The 27,851-nt window shown below is 37.3% G+C and overlaps 1 protein-coding gene across 3 annotated transcripts in view; it reads left to right on the top strand.

Moving 5' to 3' along the window:
• Positions 1 to 27,851, top strand: part of DPP10 (dipeptidyl peptidase like 10) — a 1,517,748-nt gene that overhangs the window by 1,429,093 nt on the left and 60,804 nt on the right. For all 3 annotated transcript variants that reach the window (XM_084793012.1, XM_084793011.1, XM_084793013.1), the window contains exons 10-13: positions 1,906 to 2,003; positions 9,252 to 9,375; positions 18,426 to 18,464; positions 23,423 to 23,530. In XM_084793012.1, coding sequence (XP_084649138.1) covers positions 1,906 to 2,003; positions 9,252 to 9,375; positions 18,426 to 18,464; positions 23,423 to 23,530 — 369 coding nt within the window. The remainder of the gene's footprint in view (positions 1 to 1,905; positions 2,004 to 9,251; positions 9,376 to 18,425; positions 18,465 to 23,422; positions 23,531 to 27,851) is intronic.

Consider the following 27,851-nt stretch of genomic DNA (forward strand, 5'->3'; position numbering starts at 1 on the left):
TGTGACCAGGCATTTGTGTTTCCAAGACCTCAGATGATATAGATTGGTGCTGCTGGCAATGAAGAGTCCACATTGTCAAGTTACATCATAGGGCAAGGTTTACATTTTAACTCACTTGATCTAGCTAGAGAAATAACCGAACAGAAAACGTAAACGAATTATGATCTCCATCAATGCTTTTTAGCAGTCATTGAATTCTTTTGTTTTTTGCATGTTTGTGAACGCGTATGTGTGCATGTGTGTGGAGGCCTAAGGTTAATGTCAGGAAGCGTCTTAAATCGTCCTTTCACCTTACTCATTGATGGAGGGTCTCCCATTCAAACCCAAGCTCACCGATATGGCTAGTCTTGATAACAAGGTTTCTCAGGGAGCCATTTTACACTTTCTGTGCCTGGAGTTCCAGTTAATTCATGTGCCCAGTCTTTCTCTTGACATTTTACTGATTAGTAAATGTGTGACCCATATACTTTAATGATGCTTGAGAGGCACAGAAACAGCATCTCAGAATCCGTGGCAGGGAGAGATGAGCATTAGACCCACCACCTCTCGACCTAGGCGTTGGAGAGCTGAACTCAAGTATTCATCATGGCAAGTTATCTAACCACTGAGCAATCTGCACTGCCCCAGCATGGGATCACTCTTCCATTTCCCTATGCACTTTGTTTGAGGCTTGTTCGAGAGAGTTCACCATCATTCCTCTCTCTGGTTTACACAGTATTTGGCAGCCATTTGTTCATCATTGCCTGGGAGTTAACGGAGCCCAGTGAGCATATGTGTTTACTTCCAGATCTCTTAGTATTAGTTAGTTCCCTTTACCATCTCTATTTTCATCCAGAAAATGATGAGAGTACTCTTTGTACTGACGTGGGCACACTTAGTGACAAACCTGGGTCATGAGCCTTTAGAACACGTTAAAAACCAGAAGTGTACCGGCCGCCATGCTTGGTAGTTATTGTTCCCTTAATGGAATTTTGATTAACTGAAACCAAATTATACATGCATTTCTACTCTTCCTGCCACAAACTCAGAGAGGATTGTTTCTGCGCCTCTCAAGGGTCATTTAAATATATGAGTCATCCATTTAGTAATCAGTAAAGCTTAAAGAAAAAGACAGGGCACATTGATGCAATGGAATTCGTTAGGCTCTCGGAATTTTAAACATGTTCTAGCTGATGCATGTGGATGGTTTTCTAATATTTACGCATTTATCTTTAAATTGTATGTATTTATTTGTGTGTTGGCACACAAGTGTAGGTTGGAGAACAAGTTACAGCAGTCTGCTAGGGGTAGGATTCTACAATCCTTGGGAGTGGGGTTTGCTTTCTTTCTGCTTTCCTTTCCCCTCTCTTTTTCTTTCCTGTTCCATTCTTTTACCTCTCTCTTTCCATATCCTATTCCCTATCCCTCTGCCCTCTCTTCATTTCCTTTCAGTCCCCCATCTTTCCTACTCATGTTTTTGCATGACCAGCCCTTCTACAGCTCTGCAAAAGGAGCATAACAGCATCGCCTAATGAATAAAGCCCCCCTAATTTCCCATAACCTTTAATTGTCTGACTAAAATGCTCCAGAAGCAGCAATCTGCAAAAACAATAGAAAGTAATCAAGTGGTTGAATTTAAAAATCATTTCTATTTTAGAGTAATTGAACTTTTTATCCCCAGTAAAGGGAAAACACACACACACACACACACACACACACACACACACACACACACACACACAGACAGAGAGAGAGAGGGAGAGACAAAGAGACAGAGAGAGACAGAGACAGAGACACAGAGACAGAGACAGAGCAGAGAGACACACAGAGAGAGATAGTAAACAAGTTGAAATTTCTTTTTATTTCTTTGTTTTAATATAGTCTAATGTTTATAAATTACATATTACAGCTTTCATTTTCTCAAAGGCAGGTCAAGTGAACCCAACAGTGAAGTTATATGTTGTAAACCTGTATGGACCCACTCACACTTTGGAGCTGATGCCACCCGACATTTTTAAATCAAGGTAGGCAATTTCAATTCCATTTTTAAGGGGCGAGTAGATACTTCCCGTCCAATTATCATTTTGTTGCAATTTAGAGTATGATGTGATCAGTGCCACAATTCCACTTGAAAATGAAGCTGAGGTTGCCTCCATCACTTGGGAATGAAGTCATTCTGGATGTCTGGCTCCTCTCAAGAAGTGTTTAGTTCCAAGGTGATTAGCGGTACCACAAAATGACGAAAGATACCTATGATTGAGCCTTTGGCTGGATATTTGAAGGATATGAAGACAGAGGTTAATTTTCCGCTGGATTTTCTCCTAGAGAACAGTTGTTTCATTCCTTTTAAATGGTGCTTTTTAGAAGGGTGTGATCAGGGACTGGCGCTGCTGTTCAGAGGGTGGAGTGACTGCCTGGCATGTGCTAAGCCCTGGATTTTATAGATCCCTAGCATGGCATTAATTAGAAATGGTGGGACCTACCTGCATTCCCAGACCCTGAGAAAGGGAATGGGGAGGATCATAAGTTCAAGCTCATCTTCAGCAACATAGGGAGTTCCAGGCCACCCTGGGCTACATGAGCACTGGTTTAAAACAAAACAAAACAAAAACAAACAAACAAACAATACTAGAAGACTGCATTATACATAATATAAGTATAGTTTGCTTTACCATTTTGGTGTTCTCCTGCAAGCAGAACAGTTGGATGAAGTATGATTTGTTTGCGCCTGTATATTTATAACATTAGAAAAGGATGGAGGCAGATGGTTCAGTATGTAAGTCTAATGAGGACAGTGTTAGATCCCAGAGCACACATAGGGATCGAATTAGCACTGTGTACTTGTAGTTTCAGGGCACCCGTGGGGACATGGGAGCCAGACACAGGAGAGTAACTGGAAGCTCATGGGCCAACCAGCCCAGAGGCCACCGTGATGTACAGCAAGGAACCCTATTCTAAACACTGAATGTAAAGAGAGATGAATGGCATCTCAAGCTGTCCTCTGATCCCCATCCCCAAAGACACACACATGAATGACTCTATCAGGAGAAAAGGGATATATTATATATGTGCAAACCTTAAATTTAATATTGGAAACGTCTTCAGCACCACCCACACAAGCACTAATACATTGAAGTACTAAATATCTCAAATTTTTAAGGACCTTCATTCAGTTCACTGAGGCCCTAGAGATGAATCCCAAAGCTAATCTTGAAGACCGATGTCACTGTTCATTGGCAGTACACCTATCTCATGTCCTTTTCAATTCATCAAACATCTCATTTATTGGGGAAGTTGTTTATAGCACAGATACATGTGTATGTGTACAGCATTGTTAACACTGCATATATGTGTGTATAGCATAATCCATACACTCTCCGTGTGTGGGGTGTGTGTGTGTGTGTGTGTGTGTGTGTGTGTGTGTGTGTGTGTAGCATAATCCACACTATGCTGGGTGAGATGGGGCTAAGCTTAATATTTGTCTTGATAATTTCTATAGTCAACCAAAAGTGTCTGGTTGTTGAAATTTAATCACAGTTGGGCATATTTACAGATAATACACTGTGATGTGTATATGGAAGTTGTGATTATAAAAATAGAATTTATGTAATGCTTCTGATTAAAGACTCATTTTAATTATCTAACATAAACTTATTTTTCTAATGAGTGGAGAAGATTAAACCCAGAGAGAAAGAATGTGTGTGATAGAATCTCAGCATCACTTGGTAGCACAAGTCCTATGAGATAAGACCATTTCATCCAATTACAGAGTACTTTATGTACATTTAATGGAAAAACGTAAAGTGGTTCAGAATTGACAATTGGGGACCTTTCATTAAAGTGATGTATAATCTTAACATAGGTCTTAGCAGGACACATTTCTGAGTATGTTAGAGGACCATTATGGTACCATTGAGGTAGAATTTCTGTGTTCTCTAGAAGAGAACAGCATGTATCGATGATGAAAAGATACATTGGGAAAACACAGCAGTGATTACACAGTAAGCCAATGACAACACAACTGGAAGGCTAGGGAGATGGCTCAGTCAATAAAGTATTTGTTGTACAGTATGGAAGTCATGAGTTTGGTTCTCAGAACTCAGATATATATGCAGGGTGGCTCATATTTATAATCTTAGTACTGTTAAGGCAGAAATATGCAGATCCCATGGGCTCTCTGGGTAGTATGATTGAATTGGGGTGCCCCTAAGCTACTTAGAAACCTTGTGGCCAATAAATAAGGAGGAGAGAATGATGGGCTGGAGAAATGTCTCAGCAGTCAAGAAAACCACCGGCTCTTCCAGAGGTCCTGAGTTCAATTCCCAGCAATCACATGGTGGCTCACAATCATTTATAATGAGTTCTGGTGCCCTGTTCGGACCTTCAGGTGTACCTCCCAGCAGAACACTGTATATGTAATAAATAAATAAATCTTTTAAAAAAAGAGGAGAGAATGAATAAGGACAGTGGAGGTTTCTCTCTGTCCCTTGACATACTTATAAAACCTTACACACACACACACACACACACACACGAAGGAAGGAAGGAAGAAGGAAGGAAGGAAGGAAGGAAGGAAGGAAGGAAGGAAAGAAGGCAGAAAGACAGGCAACACAGTTGATGGCTAACACACCCATATTGAAGTGATATTCTAATTCCATTACACATACCCTTTAGACAATCGATGTCCTGAGCCAGGACACACAATGAACGAAAATCTCTAATGACTAGAGTAATGTCCCTTTAACCTGCTTCTCTCTGCCTCTATGACTCAGCCTATGTTTATGAGCTAACCGAGTGTGTCCTAGAAATCAAAGTGAGATGTGCATCTGGGATGCTGGGATCAACAAAGTGTAGAACAAGGATTGATAATTCAGCTAGTACACCTGTAGTTCCTCGATTCCTAAATGACTATATAATGCCTCTGCTGTAACACCCATGTTATGTACTTACATTAACTTAATGGAATGTTTCAATATTTGGAAACTGTTACTTCTAAAATTGAAAATTTGTTTTTAGAAACAGTTATCACCATTCAGATTTTAGATCCCAAGTAGAAAGTGATGCTTAGATATAAATAAGGAATATAATAAGATATTTCATATCAGAATACATTTTTGTATGCATGAAGTAGCATGTATAAGTAACTAGGTCATTTAATGGAAGATCAATATAAATGTTTGATTACAAAAAATTACATTATCTTAAAATTTTTACATCTAAATTTAAAACACCAATTACCAGGAATCTGCTGTTAGAATTTGAATTGTTCTCCAAATAGCAAATCTTTTGGTAGTCACTATAATCCAGAATATGCAGTGCATTAAGGTAGATTGTTTTCTGTGAAGGGTTTGCAAAGATTTTTCTAAGAGCATTTTCAGACAAATACTTAAATTCTGGTGTTTTGTTTTTAATTTTAAAACTCATTCTTGTTATTTTCACATTTTAATTTGCCCCATACTATTCTGGTCAGGCACTTGAGACTTTTTTTTTCTGTAGTCTAAATATCAGTTTACCAATATAGACCTTCTTTCCAGAGCTGTGGACACTGATTTTCTTTATATTCACTGATAAATACTTCCAAATTTCATGTTTACTTTAATACGGTTTAGAGAAAAACTCATAAATCCTTACAGTATTCATATTTTTGTTTTTAATTTATTAATTTATTCATATTACATCCTGGTTATAGCCTCCTTTTTCTCTCCTAATCCTCCCTCATAAACATCTCTCCCATTCTCCCCTGTCTTTCTCCTCAAAGAAGGGGCACAGCCCTGATGGGTACCAACCTGCCCTAGAACATTAATTCGCTGCAGAACTAGGCACATCCTCTCCTTCTGAGACCACACAAGGAATCCAAGTTAGGGGAAGTTGATCCAAAGGGAGGCATCAGAGTAAGAGAATGCCACACTCCAGTAGTTGGGGTATCCATATGAAGACGAAGCAGCACATCCACTACATATATGCAGAGGGACTAGGAGCAGTCCATGTGTGCTCTTTGGCTTGTGGTTCAGTCCCTGTAAGCCCCCATGTGCCCAAGTTAGTTGACTTTGTAGGTCTTCTTGTCGAGTCCTTGACCTCTCTGGCTCCCTCAATCATCCCCTTCAACTCTTCCATTGGACTCCCTCAGCTCTGTCTAATGTTTGGCTGTGGTTTTCTGCATCTGTTTCCATCAGCTGTGGGTGAAGCCTCTCAGAGGAGTTATGCTAGGCTCCAGTCTACAAGCAGAGCAGAGTAACACTAATAGTGTCAGGGGTTGGTTCTTTCACATGGAACGAGTCTCAAGTAGGGTGAGTCCTTCATTTGCTCTTTCCTCACACTTGATGTTTGCATATAGAAAACAATTAATAAATGGAACCTTATGAAACTGAAAAGTATCTGTAAGGCAAAGGACACTGTCAATAGAACAAAAGGCAGCAAATAGAATGGAAAAAGATCTTCGTCAAACCTACATTTAACAGAGGACTGGTATCCAAACTAAAGAACTCCAGAAATCGGACACCAACAAACCAAATAGCCTAAATAAAAATGAGGTACAGAGCTAAACAGAGAATTTTCAACAGTGGAATCTTGAATGCCCAAGAAGCACTTTAAGAAATGCTCAGCATCCTTAGTCATCAGGAAAATGGTAATCAAAATGACCCTGAGATTCCATCTTACACCTGTCCCAATGTCTATCATCCAAAGCTCAAGTGACAGCACATGCTGGTGCAGTTTTGGAGAAAGGAGAACACTTCTCCATTGCTGGTAGAGTGCAAACTTGTACAACTTCTGTGGAAATCAACCAGGGGCATTCTCAGAAAATTGAGAATACTTTTTTAGACACAGATAAACCACTCATTGGCGAATACACAAAAGATACTCCGCCATATCACACAGACACTGGCTTCACAATGTTCATAGGCTCTCTACTTGTAATAGCCAGAAACTGGAAACAACATAGATGTCCCTCAACTAAATGATAGATAAAGAAAATGTGTCACATATACAACATTCATAATAATTTTAGTACAACCTTAGACTTTTATATCTGCCATTCAGGAATATTTGAGTTGTTACAAGTCAACCTTTTTCTGTTTGTATATGGGGCACACAAATCCTTTATCTCAAGGCTGAATTTGTATGTAATCCACCAAAGGTTGATGATTACATTTTTGCTTGTGTATCTATGTGTGTTCCATTGTTTCTGTGTAAGTGATTTGAACTCCCTTCCTGTGTTTGTTTGACAAGTAGTTTATACCTCCATCCCCAAAACACTCCAGGCCCTTTCGGTGTTTTAGTGGTCATACTGCTAAATATTATTGCATTTTGAAAATAAATTTGTTGAAGCAAAACACTGAAAGTTTACCAAGACACTCTTCCTACTAGGACCCCCTGGAACAGTGAATTGGTCAGAGAATATATCCAGACCAGCTGAGCATGCGATTCAAGGGTACCCAGTTAACTGCAGAGAGCACGTGTTTTTTCTTTGTTTCTTTGTTTTCTATGAGTTTCTTGGCAATTTGTAAACAGGGCTCAGCATCTTGTGAAAGCTACCAAATGTTTTGAAAAGGCAATATGTCAGACATCACTCAGTGGCAAGGTATACTTATCCTTCTGCTGACATCTTCACGTTGATAAGGTAACAGATATTTTTAGAGCGAAACTGTAGCTATTCAGAAATACATGCAAAAATTGTGAGATTCTTGTGTCTAGATCTCTTGGCCAGAGTTGTCCTGGGACAAAAGGTTTGTATCAGGTTTTACTATCTATAAAATGATACTTTTACTATCTCATACAAACATTAGTTTTATTTTATTTTATTTATTTCTGTGTGGATGAATATCAATGAGTGTATATATGCCACATGAGTGCAGTGCACTTACAGGGCAGAAGAGGGCATTAGATCCCAGAGATGGGGGACTGGGAGCTGCCCCTTGAGAGTGCTGCACACTGAAATCCTATCTCTGGGATAATGCAACAAGTGCTCTTAACTACTAGAATAGCTTTGCAGCCTTTAAACGGCACTTTTAACAAAACAAGCACAGATGGCACTTTTAAAGTTGGTTTTAATGTTAACTCTTCTGTTATGGTATGGGACGAGTATCTAGAAAGGTGGTTGCTTTTCCTTTTTATCATATATCAAACTATGATGACTGGGCTTAGTGGTGTGGGGCTCAGAGTTTCATGATACATTATGTTAATCCCCAAACATAATATCAAAATATGTCATAAATACCATTATGTTATGTATTTATAACAATCTCCCATCACTTTGAGGAAATAATTATACCAGTAATTAACATTCTTTCTATGCTAAAAATTTAATATCTAGTCAGATACTTCCATTTGATTTCTTTTTCATTTTTAAATGTTTGAAACAAGATGAGTAACAATGTTATAAAAATATGTCTAATAGATTGGAACCAGTTCCTAATCCAAACTGAGGAAAAGAAACTCCATTGTATTAATTGTATTAATTACTTTTCATGTTGTGGTGATAAAAAAAATAAGAGCAATTAAAGGAAGGTGGGGCCTATTTGGGCCCACAGTGGAAGGATACAGTCCACCTTGCAGGGTAATCAATGGCAGCTGGAGCATGAAGTACATTGTATCCTGTTAGCAAATACAGGGAAGTGAATGCTGGAGCTCAGCTCACTTTCTTCTTTTATTCAGCTTGCAACTTATAAAATGGAAGCCCCCTCTCACAAGTATGTCTTGAGACAATGTCTCCTATGTTATTCTAAAGTACGGTCTAGTTGACAAGAAGATTAAACATCACACATAGAATTAATACTTCTGTAGCCCAAGACTTCACATATGAGAGAAAACATGCATGTTGTGCAGAAGGAATAACCATCAAGGCAAGATTTAAGTTTTGCATTTTTACTAGGTATCAACTGTTCTTTTAATGAAGTATAGTGTAGTGTTAAAATTATATAGTTTATCACAGACTAATCCCAAACAATAAACTTTTTTTTTTCAGAAAAGTCAAGTGTCCACTGGTTTATATTTTTCCAAAAATTGCTTTTCTGGTAAACCATTCATTCTTAAATGTTTCCCCTATCTTCTTTATATTTTTACAGATATTTATATCTTCACTTCACATTTATTTGAAATTGTATATGTGAATATTTAAGCACAAACATGTGCACATGTCTGTTTATATATGTACACATAATATAACAGCCTTATAATGTTTCACTTGTTGCACATAAAACAACACATGGCTCTTCCTAATAGTGTACTGATTCTCAAGCTCTAATCATAAACTGTGATTTTTGTTTCCAAACTAGAGAATATTACATCACCATGGTTAAGTGGGTGAGCAACACCAGGACAGTGGTCAGATGGTTGAATCGGCCTCAAAACATCTCTATCCTCACAGTGTGTGAGTCCACCACTGGGGCATGCAGTAGGGTAAGTTTAACTTATTTCTATCTTTTGTGTAAGGTAAAATAGTTAGGAGTCATTACTGTGGAAGTCAGCTTTGTTAAAGTTTCATAGAAAAACTTTAAATTTTTTTTACTTCCAAAAATTGAGTGGAGAGTGGGGTCTGACTTTCACATGAACTCTGGTGCCCTATATTTGACCATGTCCCCTGCGTGGGGAGGCCTGGTGGCACTCAGAGGAAGGATAGCAGGGTACCAAGAAGAGACTTGATACCCTATGAGCATATACAGGGGGAAGAGGTCCCTCTCAGTCACAGTCATAGGGGAGGGGAATAAGGGGAAAATGGGAGGGAGAGAGGATTGGGAGGATACAAGGGATGGGATAACAATTGAGATGTAATATGAATAAATTAATAAAATATATTAAAAATAGTAGGAAAGGGGATGAATACTTAATGTCTATACTTTTGTGGCTGAGGAAGTGTATCAGAGGATAAGGTACTTTCCACACAGTCTCACATACCTGAGTACGCATGTAACTTATCGACAAGTGTGGTTAGCCCATTTTAATCTTAGCATTTGGGAGGTGGAGACAGGGCATTAGAAGGGAAAGTTGGCTGGATACACTTACTGAATTGCTGAGTTCCAGGATCAGCTAGAGACCCTGCCTCAATATGTAACATAGAGAATAATTAAGGTACTTAATGTCATCCTTTGGCTTCTACATGCTTGTACACACACATATATATGTGAACATGAACACATACGTACTACAAACATATACGTATAAAATAATTAACAAAAGTATACAATTTAACCTATGCCTTTAAGTCTTTCAAATTTTGAAGTGAGTGATATGAAGAATAAGTAAAGGAGAAAACACTAAGTTCTTAAAGGAATTAATGAATACAAACCCACTGCACAAAGTGTTTAAACCTTATAGATCTCTTTTCAGCTGAGAATTGCTGTCCATATCTTGTCTTTGGCTTGACATACTGAAAGTATCCTTTCCATTTTCTTTAGGTATGGACACTTTTCAGAATACCTCCTATTATCATTATTGTGTGTTTCCTTCCCTAGAATAAGTAAAAGTAGACAAAAAAAATCGTTCTTCTTCCACTTAATGTAACAGTGCTGTGAATTTAAATATTTTAAATTAATTTCTGTAAACTATGAAATTGGTTAAATGAACTTGACATTTAAGGCTTTGGCAAAGAAATGGAGGGCAATAATTTAAATGTTTACATTATGTGTTTGATTGCTGTATAAAGTATGACAGTTTCTTTACCCATTCTTCAGTTAAGGGACATCTAGGTTGTTCCCAGATTCTGGCTATTATGAATAAAGCTGCTACGGAGATAGTTGAGCAAATGTCCTTGTTGTATGGTGGAGCATCTTTTGGGTAAATGCCCAGGAGTGGTATAGCTGGGTCTTAAGATAGCACTATACCCAATTTTCTGAGAAAGCTCCAGATTGACTTCCAAAGTGATTGTACAGTATGCACTCTCACCAGCAATGGAGGAGTGTTCCCTTTCTCCAAATCCTCGCCAGCATCTGCCGTCACGTGAGTTTCTTATTTTAGCCATTTTGATAGGTGTAATATAGAATCTCAGGGTCTTTTTTATTTGAATTTCCCTGGTGACTGAGGACGTTGATTGTTTCTTTAAGTGTTTCTCAGCCATTCAGTATTTCTCTGTTGAGAATTCTCTTTTTAGCCATGTACCCCATTTTTAAATTGGGTTATTTGGTTTATTACTGTTTAATTTCTTGTGTTCTTTATATATTTTGGATGTTAGTCCTTGGTCAGTTACAGGGTTGGTGAAGATCTTTTCCCAGTTTGTAGGCTGTCGTTTTGTCTTTTGACTGTGTCTTTTGCCTTACAGAAGTGCCTCAGTTTCAAAAGGTGTTGTTTATTAATTGCTGACCTTAGAGCCTGAGCTGTTGTTGTTCTGTTCAGGAAGTTGTTTCCTGTGCCAATGAGTTCAAGGTTCCTCACCACTCTGTCTTCTAACAAATTTAGTATGTTTGGTTTTATGTTGAGTACTTTAACCCACTTGGCCTTTAGTTTTGTACAGGGTGATAAGTATGGATCTATTTGTGTTTTTCTGCATGTAGACATCCAGTTAGACCAGCACCATTTGTTGAAGATGCTATCTTTTTCCACTGTACGGATTTGGTTTCTTTGTCAAAAATAAAATACCCATAGGTGTGTTGGTTTATTTCTGGGTCTTCAATTCAATCACACTGATCAATCAGTCTATTTCTATACCAGCACCATGGATTTTCTTTTTATTACTGTTGCTCTATAGTACAGTTTGTGATGAGGGATGGAGATTCCTCCGGAAGATCTTTTATTATACAGGACTGTTTTAGCTGGTCTGGCTTTTTATTTTTCCATATGAAGCTGAGAATGGATCTTTAAATAGCTGTAAAGAATTGTTAAAGAATTTTGATGAGAATTGCACTGAATCTGTAGATTGCTTTTTGTAAGATGGCCATTTTTTACTATGTTGATCCTCCTGATCTACAAGCATGAGATCTCTTTCCATCTTCTGATATCTTCTTCAATTTCTTTCTTTGGAGACTTGACATTTTTTTTTAATACAAGTCTGATTTGCATGGTTAGAGTTACACCAAAATACTTTATATTATTTGTGGCTATTGTAGAGGGTGTAGTTTCCCTAATTCCATTCTCAGTCCATTTGTCATTGGTATACAGCAGAGCAACTGTTTTGTTTTTTCTTGTTGTTGTTTTTTAGTTGATTTTGTATCCAGCCACTTGGGGGAAGGTGTTTATAAGCTGTAGGAGTTCCTTGCTAGAATTTTTGGGTTCACTTATGTATAGTATCATATCATCTCTGGCTAGTGATAATTTGACTTCTTCCTTTCTAAATTGCATCCCTTTGATCTTGTTCAGTTGTCTCATTGCTCTAGTTAGGACATCAAGTGCTATATTGAAGAGATATGGAGAGAGTGGACAGCCTAGTCACATTCCTGATTTCAGTGGAATTGATTTAAGTATTTCTTCAGGTATTGATGTTTGCTGTATGCCTGTTATGTATGGCTTTTACTATGTTTATGTGTGTGCCTTGTATCCCTCTCTCTCTCTCTAAGACTTTTAACATAAATGGATATTGGATTTTGTCAAATAATTTTTTGTCATTTAAGAACATGGTCATGTGTTTTTTTTTCTTTCAGTTTGTTTCTACAATGAATTACATTGATCAATCTGCATATATTAATCTACCACTTGCATGCCTAGGATGAAGCCTACTTGGTCATGTTAAATGGCATTTTTGAGGTTTTTGTGGATTAAGTTCGCAAGTGTTTTATTGAATAGTTTTGCATCAATATTCATAAGAGAAATTGATCTGAAATTCTCTCTCTTTGTTGAGTTTTTCTGTGGTTTAGGTCTCAAGCAGACTGTGGCCTCAATGAATGAGTTTGGTAGCATTCAGTCTATTTCTATTTTGTGGAATGGTTTGTAAAGAATTGGTATTAGCTTTTCTTTGAATGCCTGGTAGAATTCTGAATCCATCAGGCCCTGAGATTTTGGAGGGGTTGTGTTTGGAACCTTTTGATGACTGCTGCTATTTCCTTTGAAGATATAGGACTATTTAATTTGTTTACCTGATCTTAATTCAATTTTAGTAATTGGAAGGTATCAAGAAAACTATCCATTTCATTTAGATTTTTAAATTTTGTGGCATATAGTCTTTTGAAGTGAGACCTAATGGTTCTTTGGATTTCCTTGGTCTGTAATTATGTCTCCCTTTTCATTTCTGATTGTGTTGATTTGAATACTTTCCCTCTGTCTTTTAGTTAGTTTGGCTCAAGGTTTGTCTATCTTGTTGATTCTCTGAAAGAGCCAGATCTTGGTTTTGTTGATTCTTTGAATTGTACACTTTTTTCTAATTAATTTATTTCAGTCCTGATTTTGATGACTTCTAGCCATCTACTCCTCTTGGGTGTATCTACTTTTTTTTGTTGTTCTAGAGCTTTCAGGTGTGTTGTTAAGTTGCTACTAAGGGAATCTCTCCGATGTATTTATAAAGGTATTTAGTGATATGAACTTTCCTTAGTACTGCTCTCCTTGTGTCCCACAAGTTTAGCTACATTGTGCTTCATTTTCATTTAATTCTAGGAAGTTTTTAATTCTCTTTTTATTTCATCCCTTGCACAGAGGTCAATGAGTAAGGAGTTCTTCTGTTTCTATGACTTTGGGGGCTTTCTGTTTTTTCTGTTGTTGAGTTCCAGCTTTAATCCATACTGGTCTGATAAGATACAAGAGATTACTTCAATTTACTTGTATCTGTTGAGGTTTGTTTTATCATGAAGTATAGGTTCCATGAAGTGCTGAGAAGAAGGTGTATTCTTTTGTTTTGGGGTGAAATGTTCTGTAGATATCAGTTAGGTCCATCTGATTCATGACTTCGATTAGTTGCATTGTTTCTCCACTTAATTTCTCTCTTAATGATATGTCTATTGGTGAGAGTAGGGTGTTGAAGTCTCTCACTATTAATGTGTGGGTAGTAGTTTCTTTTGTAAATGTGGGTGCTTCTGCATTTGTGGCGTAGATGTTCAAAATTGAGACATCATCTTTGGGTATTTTTCCTTTAATGAGTATGAAGTGTCCTTCCTCATCTCTTTTCATTAGTTTTTGTTGAAAGTCTATTTTAGTAGATACTAGAGTGTCTACTCCAGCTTGCTTCTTGTATTTGTTTGCTTGAAATAGCATTTCCCAAGCCTTTACTTTCAGGTATTATCTGTCTTTATTGCTGAGGTGTATTTCTTGTATGCAACAGAATGATGAGTCTTGTTTTTGCATCCATTCTGTCAGCCTGTGTTTTTTTCCTGGAGAGTTGAGGCCATTGATGTTGAGATATATTAATGACGAGTGGTTGTTAGTTCTTGGTTGGGTGATTTTTTATGTTGTTGTTGGTAGAGTGTGTGTGGTTTTTTTTTCTTTCTTTTGGGCTTGTGGATGTGGGGTTATTAATTTTACCTGGGTGTAGTTAGCCTTCCTGGGTAGTATATTACTTCTATATCTTCTATAGGGATGGATTTATGGCTAGGTTCTGTTTAAACTTGCTTTTGTCATGGAATATCTTGTTTTCTCCATCTATTATGATTGGAAGTTTTGATGGATAGAGTATTCTAGGGTGATATCTGTGGTCTCTGAATGTTTACATGACATCTGTCCAGACCCTTCTTGCTTTCATAGTGTCTGTTAAGAAGTAGGGTGTAATTCTGATAGGTTTGTCTTTATATATCTGCCTCTTTAACTTACATCTTTTAATATTCTTTTGTTGTTATTGTTCTGTACATTCCTTGTCCTGTATCCCAGTTGGGCCAGGCAGGAGAGTTCATTGTCAGGATCTATATGATGGAAGGAAAAAAGACATTCAGGAACATTGTCCTTTGACACCCACAGACATAGTATGCACACTCAACTTACACCTCATAAAAAAATAAATTTATTGGGAAATCAATAGATATAAATAATTAAAAACAGTCCTTAAAAAGAAGAAATTTAGATCCATTGCACAACCTGACTGCAAAAATAACTAGAAATCTATGGACTCTTAGTGGTGGTAGTTACATAGGCAGGGAAACTATCAACAATTGCAGAACATGGACCATCATTTATGGCATCTGTTGACACCTACTTCATAGGGGAAGTGAAACAATGTTCAACCATAGGGAAAGAAACTATTTGGCAACTATTTTATAATGATGTTCTAATGTCAATTTCACTAAATCCAAAGTGACATAATAAAATTTTCTAGAGGGAAGAATGGACTGTATCCTAACTTGTGGTTTAAATATGAAATATTCCCCATAGGCTCATGTGTATGAACTTTGTTTCTAGTTGGTGATGCTATTTAGAAAGTGTGTGAAATCTTTAGTAGGCAGAAGGTTGATAGGCCTGCCCCACTTCTGTTTATTCTCAGCCTCCTGCTTGTGGGTAAAGTATGACCATGACCATAATGGGCCTTGGTCCTGCCCCATGCCTTGCCAGCCACAGTGGACTATATCTCTCACTATAATCTGTGATGAACTGTTTATTAAGATAAATCTCTTCTTTTCAGGCATTTGATCATAGAAGCAGGAAAAATGGTATAATTAATTCTATTATACTGAATAACCCTAATAATCACCAATAATGGAAAAAAGTGAGCTTCATTAAAATCAGAAATTGATCTGGAACTGTTATGGAAATGGCTAACAAAACCACAGATGATAAAACTGTTTTCTGAAATGCATCACACACAAGCTACCACAGTAAACACAATGTACCAGTACAGAAAAACAGACAACTGGTACAACAAAATATATGACTAGATATTTATGAGAAAAATAATAAATTCACAAAATGTGTTTGACCTATTAGGTATTAGAGAAATGCAGATTGAAATCTTAATGAGATAACAGTGCATACCAGGAAACTGACTAAACTAAAACAGCAACCCAACGCCAAACAATTTGTGGATGAGGGGACAAAACATTAAAATTTGTTTTCTTTCCAGGTAAAACTGAAAATGGCTCAATTCCTTTGAAACATATTTTGAAGATCAACTGAAATTAAACAAAAATGCAAACAAGGCATATATAATAAAATATTTAATATAGTACACTTATATGTATACCTACTTGATTGTTCCATTAATGATATAACAGGATTTGCAGGCAAAATAAAGCATTAGCAAACTTTTATTTACTGTAGCCAAAAGATGCCATATGATTCAGTCCTTTAACAGAGAATCGGTTAAAACATGAGTGATATTAACCTATTTCATAGAATTCCAGCCAGTGATTTGAAAAGAAGCAGTTACATGGGTTGGGGAAGTGGCTCTGTGTGTAAAGTGCTTGCTGTACACACACACACACACACACACACACACACACACACACACACACACACCACTTCATAAACACGGTTTTCTAAGAATAGAAATAGAATCCTGGTGCAATTAAAACAAAACAAGAACAATAGCAAGAGCAGCCACAGCAACAAGAGAGGAATAAATCTCAAAAGAATGGCATAGAAAAAGCCTGATGCCATCAAATGACGCATGGTTTTAATTCTCTGGCTTCCTACAACCAACCAAACTACTCTGTAAGGAATGGCTGAGAAGAAGGTCTTTTTGGAGCCTCTACAGGAGCCAGTAGAAATGGGAAAACCTGATGTTTCATATCTCAGAGATACATAAATAAATAAAATCGTCAAAACCTCTGAAGTTAAGGATGCCTAGGCTAGTGGTTTCTCTTCATGTGAACATTCCAGAAGTACACGTCTTAGTTTTTCAAAAGGGAACCTAAACAGGCCACAGATTGTCATAGAATAAATAGCTTAAGTGGGGAACTAAGCAGTTGAAGCTACCATCACTTATTGGATGTGAGTCATGCTTTACTTGCTACGTTTGTCTCATTGGTAACATCCCCTGAGCCATTGTGCTCCGTCTCCTTATATTGTATATTGACTAGACTTCCTAGTGCGTTTGATAAACTGTTCTAGATAGGTTGTTACTCAACTGACAGTGTAAGCATTTTAAGCTTGTCCTTGATAGAAGTGCGGAGGCCAGCAGCAGTGCTTGCCTTGCAAGTGGGAGGCAAAACTGGCGTAACCAGAGAATCCTGTGACCTCGTCTATGCAAGGAAAATCTGAGTATTTTCATTGCATGAACATGGGGAAAATTTAAAGTGCTACACATCTTTACGTCTGTCAGTATATTTATTTAAAACATTATTGAGACTGGTAATTTTATTCTGGGTCTGAGTTTAAAAGTTTCATTTTCTGTACATTTAAATTATATGAAAAATGACAGCACATAGGAATTTTGCTCCGAGTCTTAAGAAACCAGGAATGACACTGATAAGCTGTTGTCATTAATATTTTATATCTTAGGTAGGAAGAATGGCTATAGCTCCCACGAACATGGAGGGCTAAAGGAATAATTTCTTTAGATGTGTTCTGATGTGTGCATTGAGCCATATGTAGTGAATCACTGGGGGGAAAATGCTTGAAAAACAAAAGAAATTGGAGACAGAATTCTGGTTCAGTAGTTACAAGTGCTCACTACCCCTTCAGAGGACTAGAGTTCAGTTCCCAGCACCCATGGTAGGAGACTCACAACCATGTAAGGCCAGCTCCAAGTACCTGATGCTTTTTTCTGGATTCTGAGGACAACATACCCGCATGCAGATAAAACGTATATACACATGATTAATGATAAATATTTTAAGAGGTTAAATGTAAAGTATATAGTAATATATGTTTAGAATTAACAAATGATGTAAAAATATAAAAATAATATGAACAATTAGATGTAAGCCTTTCCTCATGTAGAGAAAGGCTATGTATGGTGCACTTAGTTTTTTTTTAAATTTAATGTCCTTTTAAAATATATATTTGTATTTTTCAACAAACAGGAGCTTCATGTCATGACAAAACAATATATCTAAAACATCTTATCTACTTAACTTGAGATTAATTGGACAAATTTGGCTTTCACAATGATCTTGGCTGTGGCCATTTGCAAGATATTTCAGAGGAAAATCAAATCTGACATGTCATAGGTTTGATATTTTTCCTTTAACAGTGAATGACTAATAATGAGGTAAAATGGTTATGAATAAGAGTGAATTAAATAAAAGAATTTCAATTTTTGAATTTTATTGCTGGCTGTTTACCCAGCTCTGCTGGAGACCTAATTTTGTTCCCAGATGAGGTCTACAAGTGAGAAAAACAGGGTCTGATGTACCCACTAAATTCTGAAGGATGCAATCAAACAGGGTCTGACTGCTCACTGAATTCTGAAGGACACCATCAAACAGAACCATAGAGAGACCTAGCACCTCTGCCACCTTAGTGATGTGCTCTTGAAAGTTGCCCTCACCAATTGCGGCATCTCCACTTTTCATCCATTTCAAATCAATGTTGCCAATGGGATGGATCTCTGAAGGTATTTCTCTAGTTGAAGAGAGATTAAAGGTCAGAAGAGAAGAGTGTAGGATTGCATGGGTGAATGTTCATGTTGGTCTTAGATGCTTCATGAGTTAATTGTTCTGTTTCAGAAATATGAGATGACGTCTGACACCTGGCTCTCTAAACAGGTATAGTATAGGTGGCCTGTGTCACTTGTGGGCCACTATGAATATTTTCCTCACCTGTTAGTTATATAACTTTCTCTAAAATGTTATTTTAAGGGTCTGGAAAGATAATTCATGGGTTGGAACAGTTCCTATTGCAAGCATGAAGACCATTATCAATTCCCAGAATCCATGTCAGTGCCCCATGGGTATGGTGGCCTACTTGTAAGGAAGGCAGAGATAAGTCTCCCTGGAGTATTCTCGCTATTGAGACTAGCTGTAGAAGTGTGCTCTGGATTTGATTGAGAGATTTCCACAATGACAAGTGTTCAAGAGTAACTGAGAATGATTCCTAAAGTCAACCACAGCCCTTCACATGAACATTAATGGAGCAGAATTCACCCATAGCACATATTCCTTAAATGTGAATGTATGTATGTTTATGTGTATGTATGTATGTGTGTATATGTATATATACACATATATGTATAACACAAACACATACACATATAAGAAAAATACACACATACATGCACATAGGAAAATGGAAAAGAAAACAAAACAAATTAGTTTAGTAATAAGACTTTAAGCCTTTGGTTGTTTTATCAAAGTAATTCTTTTGCATTATTTGAGGTGGCAGTTATGATACCCCATGCATTTCAGAAGCTGAGGAGGGCCCTCTAGGTGAAAGCCAATCTGGATTACAAAGCACATTGAAAGCTAGCCAGCTAGCCTGGGCTTCATAGTCCCTTAGAAAAACATAAAATAATAATATGCAGACATACTTAATATATATTGTATACCATATTCCACAGCCTTACCCTAGAAATTCATAAGGAGACACAATTAGTTAGCCCAGTATGACTTATTTCTTTTCATCAGTAACTCCATCACTGGTCTTCACAAAGTGAAACATCGGGTGTCTAGGTTGGCTTGGATTTGATTTATTTTTCACAGTATTCTTATATATTGCTTTATTTTTATATTTTTATATATACATTTATATTATTACACACATATACAATAACTTACCTACAGCAAGAAGAACCATAGAACAATCAAATGTATTTATATATATGACAATTGTATATATATATATATATAAAACAATTATATAAATGTTACATTCATAGTGTTTTAGCTATTTGTTTTTGGCAACCTTGAAGAGAACATCTTTCCTATCTTGGTATGTCTAAAATTCTAAATGTAAATCAATATCTATCATATCTCATCTTCTTTAAGTGCCATATATACGTGCTTGGTTTTCGTTTTCCCAATATATTGAAACTTCCAAATTTCAGCTTCAATGAGGTCAGAAGCACAAAGTTCAGGTTTCACATTGTCTAATGTATTAAAGCAACCTCACACTGCACTTCTATCTATCCCTTTCTTTTTAGTAGTATTTGCCAATCTAGCTATTGAGCAGGTCTTCCTGTAACTGTTTGCTACCTTCACCTGTCTGTCCAGTTCATTGTTACAATTTAAAAGTTTACTTTCCAGTCAGCTGGCTTCTCTAAGTTCACAGATGCTGTTGAGGCTCTGATTGCAGGTACCACAGTCGCTCTTAAATTGGCCAACTGTCAACTTTTCAATCTCCTGCAAGTCTCTTCACCTATAGGTTGGCTGAATGGCTGTTCTGAAGTATACTCATGGATGCCAGCCATATGCTCCTCACCCTCCCTTTCCATTCACACAAGTGAAACAAAGTTGTGTGTTCCTTCTAGCCTGTACATCATAACCAACACCCTTGGATGGCCTGCAGCAGTTAGAATTGAAAATCATCACAGTTCTATGACACACTGTCCTAAAATTTATTTTCTTCCTTCCATTATCACTACTCTCCAGTAGAGAGAGTATTCACATGTCCCCTTCTTGGGGAACAAAATTCTTTCAAGTTTCTCTTGTCTGAGGCCTGTCTAGTTTTCAAACTTCATCATAAATCATCTATTGAAGTCACCTCCCCTGCAACCCTAACCATATAACATCTCCCAATAAAATTATTTTATTGTGGCATGTAGTTTTTGTGTGCTAAGATCTACTATTTCTCTATCAAGATAAATCAACAACAAGGATTTTCTCTGTTCTCCCCACTGAAATAGATGCCTACTACAGGATGCCACACAAGAACATTGCCATCCATATTTCTTGCCTGGAAAAGAGAATGTAGAAAGATGATTGCTGGGATCACAGCTAGATATACAGACAAATGTTCATGGGGACAGAATGAAATATTTTATTGTGTGCTGTATATGCATATACTTATTAATACAAGTTTACCTTGTTATTATGCAAAATGAAATGGGAATGGAAATTTAAATTTATAACCAATAATATGTTCTCATTCAATTAAGTTAGACATTAAAAAGAAAACCAATAGAAATTAAGAGCAGGATGGATATTGATGTCTTCTAAATTGATCTCCTTCACATGCATTGCTCTATCAATTTTAGAGTCATGAAATTGCCTAATAGTTTGACAGACATGAGTATATTAAACCCAAATTTCTAAATGTTGAATAGAAACCATCTTTTAACAACAAATTACCCAGTTATCAATTATTCAGTAACAAAGTGCATTTGGTTGTCTATCGGAGTTAATCTGTCTTCTTCAGCAGGACTACGGGAATCGTTTGAATGCTTAGAACTTCCGGAAATGGAAGAGCTGAGCATGGTAATGAGTGGAAGTACATTTCTAAAATAACTAAGGCTTTAGCATCAGCACATACTCACTTTCAGGAGTGTAAGAAATGTAAGAAATGGACATGGCTGGCCTAATGTCCAAGAGGTCTTAAGGGGGGATGGCAAGCATATAACGTACCTGGGAGTTTACAGAGTGAAGCCTCCAGTCCAGAGCTCTGCTTCTCAGAACCAGTGTCATGAAGGGTGTTCCATGTATGAATGCAGAGGATGGGAGAGGATGGCACACTCAGCCAGGTGTTTTATATTTTTATTATGTGTTAAATTATACAGTTTTTCTCAACTTTTATTTATATGTTACTTTTGAGTTTTCTACTTATTACATGCATTATCACCTATGTTCATAAATATCACCAAGTGAACAATGAACATTATGATAGGCAGATTTGGGCCCAGGGGTCCCGCTCAAACTAAGGCACCAGCCAAGGACAATACAGGCAGTAAACCTTAAACCCCTACCCAGATCTAGCCAATGGACAGAACACTCTCCACAGTAGAGTGGAGAGTGGGATATTACTTTCTCACATACTCTGGTGCCTCAACTTTGACCATGTCCCCTGGAGGGGGAGACCTGGTGGCACTCAGAGGAAGGACAGCAGGTTACCAAGAAGGGACTTGATACCCTATGAACATATACAGGGGGAGGTAATCCCCCTCAGAAACAGTCATAGGGGAGGGGAATAAGGGGAAAATGGGAGGGAGGGAAGAATGGGAGCATACAAGGGATGGGATAACCATTGAGATATAACAAGAATAAATTAATAAAGTAAATAAATAAATAAATAAATAGAAAAAAAGAAAATTACCTTGGCATTGCTGTGAAGAATATCCTTCCCAGATGCTGGGGATGTGTCAGTGAAGACTCTAATCTCATTGAGGAGTGCTACATGCCTACGAGTCACACATTGATAAACAGATGCACACATAGTAAGTCCATGTACCAAGTGGTGTAAGGTGGTGTAAGAAATAGACAAAAAGTACAAGCAGACGGAACCTGTCAGGAGCATCAGATAACTGGGCTTTCCTGGGATAATTATGACTAAGGTATCAAGAGAGCTGGAATATGCAGACATAAGTGGGAGATCTAGACAAAGATAAGAAAATTATGAAGGCCATGGTGAAACAGAAGCAAGGTGAGGCTTCTGGAAGAATGAAAGAAGACAGGAGAAGTTCACAGTAGCAAGATGAGGCCATTTTCACAACTAAGAGGAAGCTTCAAAGTCTTACCCCAGGGCAGGAAAAATTGTGCAGTGGTTAGAGCACACATTTCTCTTGTAGAGGACCTGAGTTTGGTTCTCTGTGCCTATGTGGGTGTCTCAAAATCACCTGTACCACCAGGTCAAGTGGATCCCAATCCTTTGGTCTCCACAGACACTACCACATATATACATAAGTATAATTAAAAACAATAAAAATATAACATTTATAACTCTGACAAAGAAAATCACACCATACATAGAACCATTCTTTAATTAGGTAGAAAGGAATGTGGTGCTATAACAGATAACATCTTTCTTAATGTACTCTGAGTGTGTGTATGTGTGTATGTACATACATGTCTCTGTGTGAAATGCACATATGTTTATACACTCATTCTAAGCACACAGACACACACTTACAACTGTTTGTATCTGTGTGAATGAATGTACATATGAGTAATATAACTTAATTTTCAAAAACTTAGTAGTCATATTCATGTATGTTACTGTGGTTGAGTTAAAAACTCACCTAAGGTACACAGCTAGGAGTCAGGTAATTACAGAAAATCTAGAGTAAATTCCAATCATGTGGTACTTTACTTTTCATATTTCCAGCAAATGTTGTATGCACTATCAAAGATGAATCTCCTGATGGTAAAGTTTCTTGGTAAAAGATTTTATAAAAATGTTTCTTAATGACTTTTATGATTTAAAACATTTTTGATGAGATGGTCTTTATAATGTATTCACCTTTTTCTTATATCTGAGTGATAAACCACAGAGTGCAAACTCAGGCCAAGATATAAAAGTTCTTGTCTGTGTTATATGACACAGATCTTCAGTCTAATTTTTAATCATTTTTATCCCACACGCATGAAACTTCACCATTCTGTCCACTTTTGATGTAATACATATAATGTGATATTAAATTCACTTTTTAAAATTCTAAATGCCATGCTTTGTTTTTTAAAAAGGTTTTCTATTTCCTAAACTAAATCAAAATCAAGCACCAACTTATGCCTGCTGCTGAGTCCACAGCTGCCCCCATGGCAGTCCTGAGACTCTTGCATGCCTCTCTCCATTATAGAATGAGGAGCCAGTGTTTTCAAGAGATGGGAGCAAGTTCTTCATGACCGTTCCTGTCAAACAAGGTGGCAGAGGAGAATTCCATCACATAGCGATGTTCCTGGTCCAGGTAGGTCCTTGAATATTTCCTTAGTCTAGTTTCATTGTCACTGAAGGCTCAGTGTTATTTGCTTCTATTTTTATTTGTGTATGTGTGTGTGTGTGTGTGTGTGTGTGTGTGTGTGTATGTGTGTGTGTATACATGTTCATGAGCAGTGGCTCCCAGTGGCTTCCCTGTGGAGGCCAGAGGACAACCTCTAGTCTCAGTTCTTTTCTGTCTTATTGTTCAACTCTGCTTGCGCTAGGCCAGCTGACCCACAGATTTCCAGAGAGTACCCTGTCTCTGCCTCTCATCTCACCATAGGCGTGCTGGAATTGCAGATGTATGCTACCAATTCTGCTTTTTACATGGGTTCTGGTTATTGACAGTCATATGCTCATGCTTATGTGACAAGTGCTCTATCAAGTAAGCCATCTTCCCAGTCCCAAAGGCCCAAGTCCTGTGTCATTCAGAGCCCATAATGAATGTCACAGAGCTAAGCACATGGAACTTACACATATTTTGGGGAGATGATGCCATCAACACATGTAACTCAAACCTCATCGTTACAATCTCAATAAAATTTAGTCAGTCATGTGTGCTGTGAATTGAGAGCCTTGGCATGCAGTTATATTTATTTGTTTAGATAAAGTCTCATATAGCCCAAGGTGATCTTGGACTCACTCTATAGTAGATGATGACCTTCTGAGTCTCCAGATCTATCCCTAGATGCTAGGGTAATAGTCATAAGGCACCATCTTAGTTTATGCAAATCCAGGCTTTGAGTATGGTAAACAAGTATTCTATCAACTGAGCTACATCCTTACCCCTGGGATGCAGAATACTGTTCCTGTTGTTTTGAGACAGGTTGGTTGTCTCAGTACTCAGTCTACAAAGCGGGCTTGCCCTCAAACTCAAAGATCTCCTTGCCTCTGCCTCTTGAGTTCTGGGATTAAAGATGTGTGTCACCACACCCAACTGGGATCTAAAACTTAGTAACTAAAAATCATGCTAATTTCAGGAGCATGGTGAGAATCTAAGGAAGTTTTGTTCATTAAAAGCACATTTTCTGTTTTGTACAAGTAACATTCGCAAGCCAGGTTTTGAGTACCTGGGCTGACAGTATGGTAAACCTGGTGATCTGAGCTCCATCTGTGAAACCCACTTAAAGGTGTAGAAAAGGGACAAACCCCACAAAATGTCATTGGACTTCCACGTGCACGCAGTAGAACGACCAGCCACACATGTACATAGTGTACACACAATAATGAGTAAGTGAATGTTAACTTTTTAATATTCAAAACAAGGTAAATCCCCATAAAATGGAAGGGTACAATAAATTGAGAATGCATCTATACTAGAAGATGCAATGCAGATTTTAAAATACAAAATAAAAGTCATGTCTTCTCAGTGATGAAGAGGCCATGCTGTATTTTAGGAACTTTTTTTGACAAGAGGAAGGAAACATTTTTCCTTCTAAATCTCAAAAGAATCTTAAAAGTTTAAATTATTTTCAAATCAGAAAGTTTATTAATATCTAATTTAAAATGTCAAGGTTAATGAGTCAACTTAGATTTAATTTTCAATAGAGAACATTCAGGCATTCAGGAGGAAACAAGCATCCTTAGAAGTAAACATTCCACTCACACCCAGAGAGCTTTATAATGACAAGTAATTGGGAGTAAATCAAAAGATTATGAGTGCTTTACAAGCATGTAGCCAAAAGTATCTCTCTTTTTCTTACAAAATGCAAATATAAATGTGGCATAAAATCCCTCACAAACTTGACTAGTTTAAGGTCTCAGATCCTTCAACTCTTGTCATTATTCTAAAACTGATGTCACCTTACGAAAACTCACTGAAGCATCTCAAAAACATAGAAAAGCCAGGCTGGGAAAAGAGATAGGGCCAGGCTGGGAAGAGGGATAGGTCAGCAGGAGAGGAAGGAGACAAAAAAGTACTATGGGATTCAAATATATGATGTACATACATGTCTAGGGGCTGGAGAAATGGCTCAGTGGTTAAGGGCACAGCCTGCTCTTCCAGAGGTCCTGAGTTCAATTCCCAGCAACCACATGGTGACCCACAACCATCTATAATGTTATCTGATGCCCTCTTCTGCAGATAAAACACTCATGATGTACATGTCTGAAAATGTCGCAGTGAAGCCCATTGTATATAACTGGCATATATGAATATAACATTATTTTAAATTGAGCATTTACTATTATCTATATACATATTCGTATCTAGACATTTTTACTTTGGATAAACAAAATTTTAAGTCAGTATCTAAACTACAAAGTTAGCTGAGGTTCACATTATCAGGCAGTCGTCACAAATGTGCCTTTAATTTTAATCAAGGTTAAAATAGAAAATAGGACATGTGTAATTTCTACAGTAGAGAGGAAGACTGATATTCATAGTATGTTATTAAGATAGAAAAGTAGACTGGTTAATTATATATACTTATGAATAATGCAATTGAGTATATTTATAAATAAATGTATATGTATACATATATGAATATATTTTTGGGTCTTTTGGCAGGTAGGATTTTAAGTTAATATTTCCATTTTCTATGAGAAAATTTGATTATTAGAGTTACTTTATTTATCTTTTGCTAAGGAAGCCTGGTGATCATTAGCACTAGGGAAATATTTTGTCTAATAAATTGCACTTCATAAATATAATAAATAATCAAGAAATTTTATTGGATCTTATTTTCTTAAGATTCATCTTACTATTTAATTGTATGAATATGAGAGTGTATATCTATGCATGTGTGTGAGTGTGCATGTGTGAGTGTGTGTATGTGTGTGTGTGAGTGAGTGTGTGTGTGAGTGTGTGTATGTGTATGTGTGAGTGTATGTGTGAGTGAGTGTGTGTGTGTGAGTGTGTGTATGTGTGTGTGAGTGTGTGTATGTGTGTGTGAGTGTGTGTGAGTGTGTGTATGAGTGTGTGTGTGTGAGTGTGTGTGTAAGTGAGTGTGTGTATGTGTGTGAGTGTGCATGTGTGTGTGAGTGTGTGTATGTGTGTGTGTGAGTGTGTGTGTACGTGTGTGTGTGAGTGTGTGTGTGTGTGTGTGTGTGTGTGTGTGTGTGTGTGTGTGCTCTTGGGGACCTGAGGAGAATGTTAGATCCCCTGGAGCAGGAATTACAGCTGGTTGTGAGCCCCCTGATATGAGTGCTCGGGACTTAAAGTGAAACCCTTTAGAAAAGCAGCATGTCCTAACCACTGAGATATTTCTCTGCTCTCTATTGGATTTTGAAAACCCAATACTCTTATACTTAGTTACCCTTTTAACACTCAAGACAGTCTCATTGATAAAGCATCTGTCATACAGGCAAGAGGACCTGGGTTTGTGATTCTTGGTATTGGCCTAAATGCCAGGCATAGTCAAGCACATCTGTAATGTCTGGAGGATCTCCAAAGCTTTCAGGCCACTCAGTCTGCCAGTTTAGGAGATCTGTGTTCAGAAAGAGACCCTGTCTCAAAAGCAAAGCTGAATTTTGGAAGACACGAATGTCAACCTCTGGACTACACACAAAGGTAGACAGACATGCACATTTGTACATACGCTCATACAAAAGAGAAGATTCAAAAATAAAAAGAAGAGTGAAGTCTAGATAAATATATACAATACACTGTGGTATACACAATTCCCAATGCAATCAGTTGACTTAACACATTAAGAAAGAAAAACGTATCTAGCAACATGTTGGGCAGGTAACGTCCTCCAAGAAAGATACTTTTCACATTTAGTTAAGAATTTCTCCTCAATTTTTTTTTTTTGGAAAATTCCCTTTATTTTTCATGTATGTAGACAATGGGATATGATATTTCCCATGTTCCCCCATTCTCTCTGTGTCCCCTTTAAGACATCCCTCACTCAACTTCATTTTCTGTTGTTATAGTTGTTATTGTAATATATATATATATATATATATATATATATATATATATACATACATACATGACTACATAGAGTAAGTGTGTGGCGAACAACTGCTGGAATGTGAGAAATGCATTGGTGGTCACTGCTTCTCCGCTGGCAACTATCTGCTGCCAGTAGCTGCTTAGGAAGCAGCGGCCAGGAATTTTTCTTGATGCCTTGAAAGGAATTTCATCTGCTGCTGAAATAGCCTGGTGTGCAGTCACACTCATTATTCCTGCAATGTCCCAGCGCAACGTCACGGAGCAGCTGTGTTGACTTTGTTCATCTTTCATAGACAGTGTGAGAATTTTTCATCAGCGTAGAAAACATTTTGCTCAGTTCTGGTTGTGGTTTAGGGCATTTATAATTTGTCTCCCTGAGAGAAAAAAAAAAAAAAACAAGACTGTGGTATTA

Source organism: Acomys minous (assembly GCF_964271855.1).
Source record: "Acomys minous genome assembly, chromosome: 1".
NCBI lineage: Eukaryota > Metazoa > Chordata > Mammalia > Rodentia > Muridae > Acomys > Acomys minous.